Consider the following 14,701-nt stretch of genomic DNA (forward strand, 5'->3'; position numbering starts at 1 on the left):
TAGTTAGTTAGTTAGTTAGTTAGTTAGTTAGTTAGTTAGTTAGTTAGTTAGTTAGTTAGTTAGTTAGTTAGTTAGTTAGTTAGTTAGCTAGTTAGTCAGTTAGTTAGTTAGTTAGTTAGTTAGTTAGTTAGTTAGTTAGTTAGCTAGTTAGTCAGTTAGTTAGTTAGTTAGTTAGTTAGTTAGTTAGTTAGTTAGTTAGTTAGTTACTAGGTTAGTTAGTTACTTAATCAACAGTTTAATTAGTTATTAACTAACTTGTTAGTTCAACAACACAAATCCATCTTCTCTGACCCAATTATTTTCCAACTCCCCGCCTTTTGGTGACATTTAACACCTCCACCACTTTTCTCTTGCAGTCAAGATGTCGGAAAATGTTTCAACAAACGTGTGTGTAACATTATAAACCACAGCAAACTGTGTTAAATTACTTTTTGCATAAAAATAATTTACACATTTAATATCAGTTTACCTTTTGGACAGGTTTGAACTAAATATGACAATCATTTGAACAAAAGAAAAAGTTAAATTTTCTCATAACGTATGATTAATATTAATTATTTCATAATATTAGTTGTTAAAAAGCCAAGCCCCTGTGTTTTTATTAACTAACAGTTTAAGTGTTTATTAGCAGTTTTTTTCTAATATTTTATCATCTATAATTAATTAATTTATATTAGAATTTTGATAGAAAAACAAACATTTGCTTTTAATGCTTGGCGATAAAAAAAAAAACATTTATATAAATTAAACACGATTTTTCTATGCAAAGAAATTAGTGAGAAGATAACACAAAACAAAAGTCTCTCAGTGTTAAACAACTAACACTACAATGGCTGACATACAGATGTAAACAAGAAAGACTTAAGACACAAACTTTGTTTATTTACTTGAGTGTTTTGTTATTGAGCGAAGAGATAATGAACTCCTTTTCAGATGTAAACAAGAAAGACTTAAGACACAAACTTTATTTACTTATTAGTGAAATTTAAGAGAAATGAGAAAATTGTTGATAACGGCGTCCTACAAAGACTTAAGAAATAAACTTTATTTAAAGATAAGAGTCAAATAAAAGGGATTTTAAATGAAAATTATAAACATTTAACATGTTAATGTAATATTTAAACTCTAAATACTTAATTGTAGTTTAAATTGTATATAACTTTTCGCTAATTAAAGATTCTTTAAACACTGTAAAATATTATTTTAATATTTTTTTTTATAAGATCTCATATAAAAAGGTGTTTTTTTTTCCTACAAAAATTCTTGAATTGCTTTTAATGGTTCTAATAACAATCTGACCTTCAAACAAAGTGGGTGTTAACTAAATATAATTTGCTTATTATACTAGAAAACAAAAGCTAATGTCTTCATAGTTTGCAAAATAATAAAAGAAAAAACAATTTACAAAATAATTTAACATTTTCTTGATCCTATGGCAAAAAATATTATTTAACTAGTACAGCTATTGTTTTGCAAACTTATGACTTATGAAAATGTTAGCAACAACAATTGTTGTTGTTATTATTTTATAAATAATTTTCTTAACTTAAAGTATAATAACTAATAAATTTATAAATCAAACGTCAACAACAATGATGAGGTTAGCAATAATATTGTCTGTAAGCAAATTTAACATGCTATTGTCTAAGAAGGGAAGGTTTATCTATAGATATTTTTTCAGTTATATTAATATTATTAACACCCAAACAGTATTATGTTGCTTAGTATACCTTCTCTTTTGCTATAAAATAAAGGGCATTAAACGCTTGTGGCTGTTTTGACGGAGTCTTAGCTTAGCTTGGCTTCTTTTTTTACAAGTTCTAATATTGTTTAAATGTATTATATTACTTTGTTTTAACAATAATTTACTACTAGTAGCATATTTAATTACAATTACTACATATTACAACAATAATTCATATTACTACAACAACAGCTATAACTAACATGTTATAATGTCTTAGTTGGCAAATAAAATTAAACCATGTAATATTAAACAATTGAATCTAATGTTGTTAACTCCAACTTACCCTCTCAGTTTACCCTCTGTTTTATTAAACAGTCTTCAAGATGTCTTTTGCAAAAACGTCTCTATCATTTTTCATTGTTTCTTAAGTCCACCGTTAAGTTTTTTTTTCATTAATATTATTATTTTTTTATTATTTTCTTATTAAAATTAGCCTTGTCCATCATATTACTTATCATTTAAAAAAAAACCTATAAAATTTTCCAATATTCTTAGTTTACAAATTATTTTCAATCATATTTTGTTAAATGTTTTATGGCCATCACGTTTTAAACATTATATTAATTGTTTATTAATATAATGTCTGTTCACTTTACAGTTTCTGTTATATCTTGTTTAATATTTCATAAGCCATAAAATATATATTCATAGCATTGTATCGCAAAATTAATATCAAACAAGAATAAAATAATTGAATTTTGCCTAAAATGTTCTCATAACAATAACTCAAACATAAATTGCAATAAAAAAGTAACGTTTTACACCAATTCCTATTACATATTAATAAAATAATTTAAAGCAACTATATTTACACCATTTCCTTTTGAAGCTAACAAAAAATTATTAAAATTTAACATTTTCTCTTTTGATATTAAGAAATTATGAAAAACAAACTCATTTTCAAATGTAAACAAGAAAGACTCAAGACACAAACTTAAATTAATAATTATGTCTATATCTCTATCTATCTATCTATCTATCTATCTATCTATCTATCTATCTATCTATCTATCTATCTATCTATCTATCTATCTATCTATCTATCTATCTATCTATCTATCTATCTATCTATCTATCTATCTATCTATCTATCTATCTATCTATCTATCTATCTATCTATCTATCTATCTATCTATCTATCTATCTATCTATCCATCTATCTTTTGTTAAGAAAGTCTTCTTTTTTTAAAGATTTCTTAGAAAAGTTTCTTGAGAAATTTTTTATAAAAAAGTTTAATAAAGACAGCTTTAATAAAACAAAGTTTCTTGAGAAAGTTTTCTTTTAAAAAGTAGTCTTGAGAATGGTTTCTTTTGGAAAAGTTTCTTGAAAAAGTCTTCTTGTAGAAAAGATTCCTTATAGAAAAGTTTCATGAGAATGTTTTTTTATAGAAAAGTTTCTTGAGAAAGTTTTCTTATAGAAAAGCTTCTTGAGAAAGTCTTCTAATAGAAAAATTTCTTAAAAAAGTTTTATTTCAGAAAAGTTTTTTTAAGTTTTCTTATAAAAAAGTTTTTTGCGAAAGTTTTCTTAAAGAAAAGTACTTGGCCTATAAACCACTTCCTTTAAATAATAACAAATTCTAACGTTATAAACACAAGTAAAGGCTAAATATAAGGAAAAATCATTATTATTGTTGCCTTCAACAACATTTATTATAAAATTTATGGTTCTTTAAAGAAATATTGCGTAATTTACAAAAAAACAAATTTCATATAAAATATTATATGTACATGACCCTTTAGTATAACACTTCCGCCCCAAAATTAGAAAAAAGGCCTCTAAACTTTTTTTCTACCAAAACCTAATGAACAAGAAAATTATAGTAGTTTTACTCAAAAAAAAAAAATATACGTGCCTTTTTAAGTTAATGACAAAAATTTTAGTTATAACATTTTAGTAAAACTGCAATCTATTATAGATAATATTACAGTTATGTTTGTTAAGAAAGATGTATGGAAAAAAATGCTAAAAAGTATGTTTTAATATTTTGTATTACATTTTTGAATAATGTAATTGAATCTTTTAAAATATGTATTATATACAATAATTCGTTTGCAAAATCGTAAAGAAGAAAATAAGAAAAAAAAATGCCGCTTTGAAAATTGAGGGCTTTTTAAGTTGGTAGCAGTAGTAGCAGCTAATGGTTAATTATAATAAAAGCGTTAGACGTTAAGCTGCAAAGTTAAGTAATTTTCTATTAAATTATATAGAAAATTTTTGTTTTTAAGAATTTTTCCTGTTTTTTGTAAATAATTTGTTTAATTTTGTTTATTTGTTAGAAATGTTTTTGTTTTTATATAAAAACATATATTTTTGTCAATTTTTTATTTACATTTTGTATATTTTCTTTAAAAATTTCCATTTAAATTTAGTTTTTTCTTTATTTGTTTCAATTAATTATGAGAATTATCCTTTAGTAGGTTTGTTTCTTAAGTCTTTTGTGTTTGTTATTTTGAAGAAAGAAAAACAAAAATCAACGGCATAAACAAAGTTTGTGTCTTAAGTCTTTTGTTGTTTACCTTTTGGCAAGTCAGCGTGCTTATGTTTTCATCTGTTTGTTTCTGATATAACGGCAACAAGAGAAAAGAGAGAGCCTCTCAAAATAAAGTTTGTTACTTAAGTCTTTGTTGTTTACATTGAAATGGCCGCCATTGTGAGGTTTCTCGCTTACGTCTTTTGTGTGTATGTTTGGCATTTTATATTTAGAGAGAAAAATAAAGAGTTTGACTCTATTTTTTAGCGATTTTATTAGGATTTTATGATTTTTTTGCCGTTTGTTGCTTTAATTGTGTTTTCATTTTTTATGTTTTCTTAATTTTGATTGTTTGCTATACAATTGTCGTTTGCTGATGATGATGTTAGTTTTTTTTTAGTTAAAGTCTTGTTGCATTTTGCAGCTGCTGCTGCAACTGCTCTGCTGCACCTTCGAGTACTTTAATTTTTAAAGTATAAATAATGCACGGTTTGATTGAATTAAACATCAAAAACAATTAAGTATTCAAACAAATAAGATCGTGATCTTAATAAGTTTTATCAAAAAAAATAAACAAACAACAACAAAATGAAATACTTCGTAAGTGTAAAGTGTGAAAATAAATAAAAAAACAAGGATTTATCTAAAAAAGTCTAAAATTTGAGCTAATAATCAGGATTTAATGAAAAAACAACAATTAGTACTAAAAATTAAAAAAGTAGTAAATGTATTATCAAAATTTAAAAAAGGGTATTTTTTTCTATAAAATCCTTAAAATTTAATTAAAATTCAATATTTTTTTTTATAAAATTTTCAAAATTTTTTAATTTTAAATTTAAAAAATTTATTTAAAATTTTAAAAAATATCTATTTTTATTGCAAATAAAAGAAGTAGTATTTTTACTACTTTTTTGCAAAAATTGTTAAAACATCAAATATTTACAGAAAATCGAAAATCTAAACCTTTAAAGCTTAATACAAACAATTTTGGGCCTATTTAAAAAGGTAGTATTTCTACTACTTTTTTGTTAAAGTTGTTAAAACACCTAAAATTTATAGAAAATCGAAAAATCGAAACCGTTGAAGCTTAATACAACCAATTTTGGCCCTATTTAAAAAAGTAGTATTTCTACTACTTTTTTGTAAAAGTTGTTAAAACGCCTAAAATTTACAGAAAATCGAAAAATCGAAACCTTTAAAGCCTAAAACTACCTTTTTGGGTCTATTTAAAAATGTAGTTTTTCTAAAACTTTTTTTTACAAAAGTTGTTAAAACACCAAATATTTACAGATAATCGAATAATATTACCTTTATAAAATAATACAACCAATTTTGGGCCTATTTAAAAAGGTAGTATTTCTACTACTTTTTTACAAAAGTTTTTAAAACACAAAATATTTACAGAAAATCGAAAAATCTAAACCTTCAAAGCTTAATACAACAAATTTTGGGCATATTTAAAAAACGTAGTACTTCTACTACTTTTTTGCAAAAGTTGTTAAAACAAAAAATTTTCCTAGAAAATCGAAAATATAACCTTTAAAGCATAATACAACTAATTATGGACATATTTAAAAAGGTAGTATTTCTACTACTTTTCTATAAAACTTTTTTTTTAATAAAACTTTTTAATAAAAAATATGAATTTTTAAGTTGAGGTAAATTTTTTGTGTAATTAGAAGTTTACAAAACAAAATTAATTGTTTTTTAACGAATATAAGAATAGTAGTATTTCTACTACTTTTTTTCAAAATTTGTTAAAAGACAAATTTTTTACTGAAAATCGAAAAATATTGTCTTTAAAGCATAATACAACTAATTTTTGGCATATTTAAAAAGGTAGTATTTTTACTACATTTTTAAAAAAAGTTGTTAAAACCTAAAAAATCTAAAAATATTGTCTCTAAAGGAAAATATTAACATTTTTGTAGGTTTTTAAAAAAGGTAGTATTTTACTACTATTTCTAATATAGTATTTTAATAAAACAAAATAAAAACTTACTTTTTTTCTCCCTTTTCCAGAACGTTTTGTGCATTTTCGTTATCATTGCCTTGTTTGCCGTCAATCAAGCAGCTGAATTGCAGGATGCTGAATCCTCGCTAGCGGCCAAGAGTCCTGAAAAACGTGGCATTTATGGCTTTGGCTATGGTCATGGTTTGGGCGGTTATGGTGGCGGCTATGGTCTTGGTCATGGTTTAGGCGGTTATGGCGGTCATGGCTATGGTTATCCTTCTGTCGGTTATGCTGTACATGCTGCTCCTCTTATTGGTCATGGTCATGGTTTTGGCGGTTTTGGTTATCATGGTCATGGTTTCTATCATTAAGCATAGTTTTGCAAATACGTTTGTGTAAAAGTGTGTAAATTTTGTGAAAAGAAAACAATTTTGGAGGCACTGACTGCCGATGAGGTCAGGTTTTGTAAATATCTAAAGAAATAAAATGAAAAATTGATAAAAATTTTGGAAAACGAAAAATGATTTTTATTTTAAGAAGAGTTAAAAAATACCTTTTTTGTAAATTTGTAAAAAAAGTAGTATTTCTACTACTTTTTTAAAAACAAAATTTTACATTATATTTTCTATTCTCTTTGAAGGGAACTGTCAAAATCACAAAAATTAACAATTTTTGGTGAAAATATAAAAAGGTAGTATTTCTACTACTTTTTTAAAAAGTTATTAAAACATACAATTTTTACTTAAAATCGTAAAATTTTAACTTAAAAACATAATACACCCATTTTTGGGGTTTTTTAAAAAAGGTAGTATTTCTACTACTATTTTAAAAACAGTAATTTAAAGTAAATTTAGTTTAAAAATCATTGAGAATATTGTAAAACTTTATTTTGCAAAGAAATTTAATGATTTTTGTTGAGTTTAAGAAAAGTAGTATTTCTACTACTTTTTTCAAAAAATTGTTAAAACATCAAATTTTTACTTAAAATCGAAAAATTTTGACTTTAAACCATAAAATAAACATTTTAGAGGTTTTTAAAAAAAGGTAGTATTTCTACTACTATTTTCAAAAGTAGTTAAAACATTATATTTTAAAAGCAAATAGGAAAATATAGTTTTAAATGCATAATATGTCCATTTTTGGGGTTGTAAAAAAGGTAGTACTTTTACTACTTTTTGTAGATTTTTACAAAAATTTTAATTTTTTGCGTCTAAAATAAATTAACTTTATTTTTTTAAGTTTTTTTTTGATAAAATAAAGTTCGAAAACTTTAAAATATATATAAATTAAACAATAAAACAAAGAAAATTTGTTAAAAATCCTAAAAAACATGATTAACAATAAGTTAGACTCAATTTAAACAATTTTTAATGTCGATACCTTAAGTTGTTAACAATTTACGTTTTCTTTCTAATTTGAGTTCCCGTTTAAGAGCTTTCTGTTCCAATTCCTCAGCATGTTCGGCAAATAAAGCTCTCATGGCGGGATACATTAAATGAAAATATTCTAAATCCTTTAAAAAAACTTGCATATTATCAAAAGCTATTGAAACATTTTGCATTGTATGGGCTTCTTTCGATTCCTTATCGTCTAGAGTATCTGTTGTAGAGGCAGTAAGTTGCAGTCTAGGTAATTTGGCATAACGTTGTGAAAAATGTGTTAAGATAGTGTGTTGGGCCTGCATTAGTTGACCCTGTTGTATGGCCTGCGATATGGTGCTGTGTGTTTTGATTTTAGCCTCCTCCTCTAGATCATCTTCCATGGTGGCCTCGTGTATTAATATTTGAGAATTTAAGCCTAAATCGATTAAATCTTGACAGGGCATCGTATCGCCACTATAGGTGATTTTAATGGGATTTTCCAAGTCCTGTGGATTTAAAACATCCACTCGGACACCAAACGAGTGAGGACAATGTTTCACTAAACAGGTTTTTATACCAACCAAACCAAAATTTTCTTGGTTTTCCTTAAATTCTAAAGCTTCTTCCATTATTTGTGCATTTCCTATCAATTCATAAGAATTTTTTATATTTAAAATACGTTCATGATAAAAATTCAGCCAAGGTTCGATTTGTTTGGGTGCCAGCAGTAGAACCTTTTCCATATCTTCACCATTACCCAATAGTTTCAGTCTTTCTGTTAGTAAACCAATTAAACCAATATGATGATCAGCATGTAAATGGGAAACATAAATACATTTAAGATTTTTCACTATTTCTTCGGCCTTAGCACAACCAAAGAATCTTTGTATTTGTCCTAGAGATCCCTCACCACAGTCCAGCAGTATAAAGGAATCTTCTTTGGCTTGTATTAAGATAGAACTAACATTACGCGTCTTGTTGGGTATACAAGAACCAGTACCCAAAAATGTTATCACAGGATATTGTATTGTTACGTCCAGAGAGGCCTCGTTTAGATGTTTGTAATCCTCTTTAAGTTTTTGCAGTAAAGTGGGAAATTCCTGCAGTACTTGTGTCTCTTCTATATACTCCTGGGGAGAGAGTTTAGCCTCTAAAGTGCGGTCCAAACCTAAAAAAAATGCATAATCCATTAAAAATAACCAATTTTAAATAAAATTCCCTTTAAATTACCTTTCCTAGGGCGGAAATGATAATAACTCATGGCATTTAAGTCCCTTAAATGTTTATCCTTATCCTCACTTTCTTTTACTACTTCCACACCATTTAATCCGTCTTCCGCCAATTTAGTTTTCTTCAATTTTGCACTTAAATTGTTAGACCAACTTGAAGCCTCCGCTAGCAAAGGAAATACTTTAGGATTTAGTAAATTCAATTGATATTGTATACGATGAGCCGCTATATAACCCGAAAAAGTATTCTGCTCATTGTTTAGATAAATATGTTGGGTTCTAGCGGGAAACTGTTTAACAAAACTTTGATATAATTCTTCTTGTATCACCTCTGCTGGTGAGAAATGTACTATTAAAGGCATTTGTGGAGTATTATCGGGATTTATGTTAGTATTCAGTAAAATCTCTTTATGCTTCTGTAAATTTCCCAAAAAATCCTTTGAGGGTATATCCAAAAACATAAATTCTAAAGGATTTTCATTGGGTTCACTAACATCGGCAGATTTGACCACTGTACCATCCTCCAAAGTAACATCTATGCCATTTTTTAGTAAACCCAATAGAGGACCGGGAGGCACTCCATGTTCTACACATTTTTCTAGATTTAAAGCTCCTGGTCTAGGTTTAAGTTTACATATATAGGTAATGGCTATTTGTTCTTCTGTACTGGCGGTGGCTAGCAAAGTTTGCTCCTCCTGTTGGGCTTGTGAAAGACGATATAAAGGCACTGATTTTACTGACATAACGGAATCTTCAAAGTCTTGGATTTGGGTGCAATCAACAGTTTTGAGCTGAAAAAGAGAAAGGAAATGTAAGGCTTAAGATGGACTACATATAAATATGATAATAGACTAGAATATAGTCTACACTATAGACTAGACTATAGACTCCTCTACGCAACAGAAAAACAAGTCTTAATCCTTTACTCACCTGTAAATTCTTCAACACCACAAAACGTTTCATCGAATACAAAATATTCTCCAAATAGGGAGGACCATGCAAAGCCAGTTCCTTAACGCCGGCATCCTGAACTGTCAAAGCCAAGCCGGGAAAACCTCCTATAGCCGGCCAAGTATTACGTGTAACAAAAATCTGTTCTAATCTCGCCAATTTTGTTTTATGTTCATGAGCCAAACGTTGTGTACCCTCACCACAATTGAAGAGATAACGTGATTGATCGGTAAACAAATAAACAGCGGCTGGGGCACCATTAGAGCCGGCACCCAAAATTTGCAATGTAACAGTGCCGGGTATATAGGGTGTTGTTTTCTTTTTATTGGCCTGCTGTTGGCGTTCCTTACGTAAAATGGGTTTACTATTCAATTTATCTTTTGTTGTTGACTCTTCCACTCTTGTATTTTCCGACATTTTTAAAGATTTTTTCAGATTTGAGGCACTTTTTGTTAAAGGTTTTTGCGTTAGAAGTTCCTTGAGTAGTTCGTTTGTTTTGCCACGCACTGCGTTTCTTAAGGCGGTGAGCAACATTCGCGTTAGTTAGTTCTTTTTAAGTCAAATGGGTTTTTTATAAATCTAAGTTTTTTTTCTGCTGGCGTTTGGTTCGCACGTGAAATTTTCAAAATGTTTATTTCATCAAACAGGAGAGCAATTTCATTAGGTTAGCATCAGGGTTGGAAAGAGCTTAGGTATTGAGATTAAACAAAACCAATAGTATGTTGTTTAATCACTTCAATCATATATTTTAAATTTGAATTATGTTTTTCAAATAATTTTATTAACAAATTACTGTTTATAAGAAAATATGCTTTAATAATTTTATTGTTATAAATATTAATAATAAGTTTAATAAGTATTCACTTTCCCAGCTCTGTTTTTAAGTAAACAGCTGTTTTGCAAAGTGTGAGAGAGAATTCAAAGAGATTATCATAGAGTAGAATCATAATCAAAACAAACGAAAAAATTGTGTTTACTCAAACATAAGGTTGGCAAAGCTGTTGCTTGTATTTAAAAAAAAACCTTTTTTTTAAGAATTTCATTAAAATTTAAATAATTTATATTAAATTTTTTTCTTCTATTAATATTTCTCAGTCATTTGTTGTAGGTTTTGTAATTGTTAAAAATATTTCTCCATTTTTCTCACCCTGTTGCATATTACTAGGGCATTCTGGCAACATTTGTCATGCAGTCAAATGGCAGTTTAACATTTGTCGATGATGAATTTTAAATTACAACGGCGTTAGAGGTTTTCAATGTGTGATTTCATTAAGAAAATGTTTGTCAATTTATTATGATTTAGATTTATATCTGAATTAATATAATACAATTTGTTTTATTGTATATGATCTTTTTATTTATATTTTTCCAATTTTTACAACTTTTAGTTTAACTTTTTTCAACCAAAAGTCGATGGTTCGAAAAACGCTACATCAAAGAACCCTAAACAGTTGTCAATTTTTTGTTTATATCTGATTTAATACCGCCGAAGTTTTTAGTATAAGTTGACGCCGTTGTTAATGTTCGTCGGCGCAGGTCTTTGCAGGTTGCTTCCACAGAAAATTTGTAAAAAAATATACAGAAATTTTACATTTTATTTAAAAAATTCACAATTTAAAGCTTAAATTAAATATTTTGTTTAACATAAAACATGTCTTCGCGAAGGTAATTGCTAAAAGAAATACAAAATAAATGCAAATAAAAGAAAATTATAGTCCAATAAGAAAAAAAAGTGTATCGAAATATTGAAATGTAGAAGAAAAAAAATCAACGAAAAAAATCTTTGCAAAAAAATGTGTGTGTGGTTGGTAAACGAATTGAAAAAATAATAAAAAAAATTGAATAAAATCTGAAGCATAAAATGCTGCTCCCCTTTTTTGGTTTATCAAAAAGAGGGGGCTACAAAAAATGTGAAATAGTTTAAAAATTATTGAAAAAATATGCAAAATAAACGTGAAAAAATGTTTAAGCTGCAGAACCCTCTTGATTTGGTATTTGTGTAAAAAAGAGGGTTTCGGTTTGTAGAGTGTGTGTGCTGTAATTTTCTAATTGGAATCTGTATAGTTAATTTACTTTTTAACTTATAGTATATTCCATATGTTTTTTTTTTGTATTTCAGGTTTTTTGCTCTTCTGTGTAGATTGCATTTTTTGTCAATTTTTTTTTGTACAATTTGTTCATCTGTTTGTCGTTTCGTCCGTATGTTTGAAACGGCTGTTTCTCTTTTTGACTTTTCTTCAAATAAGGCAGAGTGATGCCATATTTAAAAAATAGGAATATGACCAATATTTTTAATAAAAATCGCCATTAATACCGAATGTTAGATAAATAGATAGATAGATAGATAGATAGATAGATAGATAGATAGATAGATAGATAGATAGATAGATAGATAGATAGATAGATAGATAGATAGATAGATAGATAGATAGATAGATAGATAGATAGATAGATATATAGTTAGATAGATAGATAGATAGATAGATAGATAGATAGATAGATAGATAGATAGATAGATAGATAGATAGATAGATAGATAGATAGATAGATAGATAAATAGATAGATAGATAGATAGATAGATATATAGATAGACAGATAGACAGATAGCCCCTGCAAAAATATCATCATTACTCTTTTTCTCTTTTTAAACAATCCCACTTAGTAATTTATTTAAAAATTTTACATCTGGTTACTATAAAAAATTCCCTTTTTAACTGGCAACGCTATTATTTTTGATGTTTCTTTCATTGTTTTTGTAATTGTGTGTATGTTTCAGTTTATAGAGTATCTTCAGCTGCTGGTGTTTTTTTCTTTTTTCTTCTTAATAATGATGATGACGCTGCACAGCTCCTGCTCCTCACACCTCCCCCTATTCCCACATACATAGTTTTTTTTAAGCAAAATTGTAAAATATTCTGTGCCAGGCTGACTACAACAACAATAAAAAACGGTGTGTTTTTTTTTTGCTATTCCTTACTCGTTGCCCTTTCTTTTTACTCTTGTTTTACCCCCTTGATTTTGTAGTATGTGTTTGTTTGAAACAAGATGTTTGTTGTAATTCTATTGTTTTTATTTCTATTTTCTTTCTATTCTTTTATTTAAGTTTATTTTTTTTAACGATCAGCCACAAAGTAATGAAAAAAAAACTACAACAAATAAACACCGTTGCTAACCCATCGTTTTAATAGTATTTTTGTTATAAGTATTGTTGTTGTTGTTTTATACTGCCCCAACAAAAAAAATCATAAACGTTTTTGTAGTTAAATGTTAAATTTGTGTTAAATGTTGTCGTTTGAAATAATAATATTAATAAAAAACTAACTTCCAGTATATGAAAAATGTAAAGTACCTGTTGTTATACTCGTATACGGTGTAGTTTACACCGCCTGACTTTTCCTTCGTCTAGAGGATCATGAACTTCGTCATCTTTATTGGCTTTTTTTAATCACCCTCAATGTTATGGGTCTGTGACTTGGGTTCGCGATATTTTGTGAATTATGGATTTGTTTTTAATTCCTCCTCAGAGGGTAGTTGAAATTTACGATCTTCTAAACGTTTAAGTTCAGCCGCCAAACGCTCATCTGCGTGTTTTTCTTGGAGTTCCTAAAACAAAGAAATTTTTATAGTTGTAATAAAAATAAACTTAATTTTAATAAATATTGTGCTTGAATTTCGACAGAATCCATTAAATTGAGAAGGCTGAGTACCATTATGCTTTATTGGAGGTGGTGTTGCTGCAGTAACTTCCCAATTTTTTCCTTGTTTACGTTGTCTTTCTTTTTCAGGATCATGTACATTAGAGACGGTAGTGCGACAAGGTTTAAACTTTTCCCTAATATGTGGTTGTATCTACCAAATAATGAACATGAGGCTCCAAATCTAAAGTATGCGAGCAAACACTACTACTCCTAGACTCTTCATTAATAAAATTGATACTACTGTTTAAAGTTTGTAATTTGGGCATAATATTATCTAATTTTTCCTTAATATCTATGGCCACAATTTCAGCTTCTAATGCCTGCGCTGCCTGAGTTTCTTCTTCCATTTTGATTCGGTAGTCACGCCCGAATTTGCCTTAAAAGATTCAATTTCTTTAAGATCTTCCTCAGCTATTAACTTAACTTCGGGTGGTTCAACTTTTACTTTTCTTTCATGCATTTGTCTTTGAGCTATTATCTTTAAGGGTTCCATTTCAGTTTGACGACCTAGGAAACTGTGGTTTCGTATCTCGTGTTTGCTGCAAACACAAAGTGTTTTTTGAAGTAAAAGCAGCGACTCGATCTGCACGTACACAGTTTTTGTTGCTAAACTTTTGAAAGGAAACAAATGTTTATAGCAACATTTAATAAAACATGTTGATTTGTTTTTGTAATGTTTTGTTGACAAACCACCCACTTTTGTTATTGTTTTTTTATTGTTGGTATAACATAAATATTTCCTGCTGTTGTTGTTTACATATGTTATACACAAATCCTTTAACAGCTGATAAATGTCAGGGAATGTGTTAAGAGAAACAAAAGAGATAAAGAAAGAAAGTGATTTTAAAAGAAAAAAAGAAACATTTTCAAAACAAGATACAATAATAAACGAGTTGTGTTAGCAATTTAAAGAAAATAATGGAAAATTTGAATAAATAAATAATTAAATAAATTTATATAGTTGAATAGAGTTTTCACTTAGCTGAATTGCAATATTATTAGCTGAATTAAGTTAAACTGTATAAAAATTAAGATTTTAAGCAAGAACTGTATTATACAGCTAAACAAACATACAAACAGCTAAAGGTTTTTCCCATTTAGACTGTTGGTTAAACTTTATTTACATTTTAGTTTGGCTGTGACTGGATGTTGTTCTCTGGGGAAAAACACTTCCGCTTAAAACAGCTGTTGCTGAGTTGAAAATCTTTAGCAGATTGAGAATGGGGTCGTTCCAGAGCGGAGATCTTATTGTTGTAGGAAGGAGTTAGTATTGTTGTTGTAACAGTCTG

General features: G+C 27.8%; 3 protein-coding genes and 1 pseudogene across 3 annotated transcripts in view; 2 read left to right on the top strand and 2 right to left on the bottom strand.

The window, feature by feature from the left end:
- Window positions 1-4,663: 4,663 nt before the first annotated feature.
- On the top strand, window positions 4,664-6,693 carry LOC111685389 (neuropeptide-like protein 31). Its single transcript, XM_023447650.2, has 2 exons — window positions 4,664-4,818; window positions 6,241-6,693. Exons 1-2 carry the CDS (start codon window positions 4,807-4,809, stop codon window positions 6,541-6,543), a joined length of 315 nt encoding a protein of 104 aa, XP_023303418.1. The 5' UTR covers window positions 4,664-4,806; the 3' UTR covers window positions 6,544-6,693.
- Window positions 6,694-7,293: 600 nt separating this feature from the next.
- Window positions 7,294-10,399, bottom strand: LOC111685384 (ribonuclease Z, mitochondrial). Its single transcript, XM_023447645.2, has 3 exons — window positions 9,693-10,399; window positions 8,764-9,553; window positions 7,294-8,701 (listed from the first exon to the last, which is right to left on the bottom strand). Exons 1-3 carry the CDS (start codon window positions 10,245-10,247, stop codon window positions 7,554-7,556), a joined length of 2,493 nt encoding a protein of 830 aa, XP_023303413.1. The 5' UTR covers window positions 10,248-10,399; the 3' UTR covers window positions 7,294-7,553.
- An 822-nt stretch (window positions 10,400-11,221) lies between these two features.
- LOC111685385 (tyrosine-protein phosphatase corkscrew) overlaps window positions 11,222-14,701 on the top strand; it is a 56,257-nt gene continuing 52,777 nt past the window's right edge. The window contains exon 1 of the mRNA XM_046945903.1: window positions 11,222-11,378. Coding sequence (XP_046801859.1) covers window positions 11,365-11,378 — 14 coding nt within the window. The 5' untranslated portion in view covers window positions 11,222-11,364. The remainder of the gene's footprint in view (window positions 11,379-14,701) is intronic.
- On the bottom strand, window positions 11,679-14,126 carry LOC111685391 (annotated as a pseudogene).

Source organism: Lucilia cuprina, chromosome 3 (assembly GCF_022045245.1).
Source record: "Lucilia cuprina isolate Lc7/37 chromosome 3, ASM2204524v1, whole genome shotgun sequence".
Taxonomy (NCBI): Eukaryota; Metazoa; Arthropoda; class Insecta; order Diptera; family Calliphoridae; genus Lucilia; species Lucilia cuprina.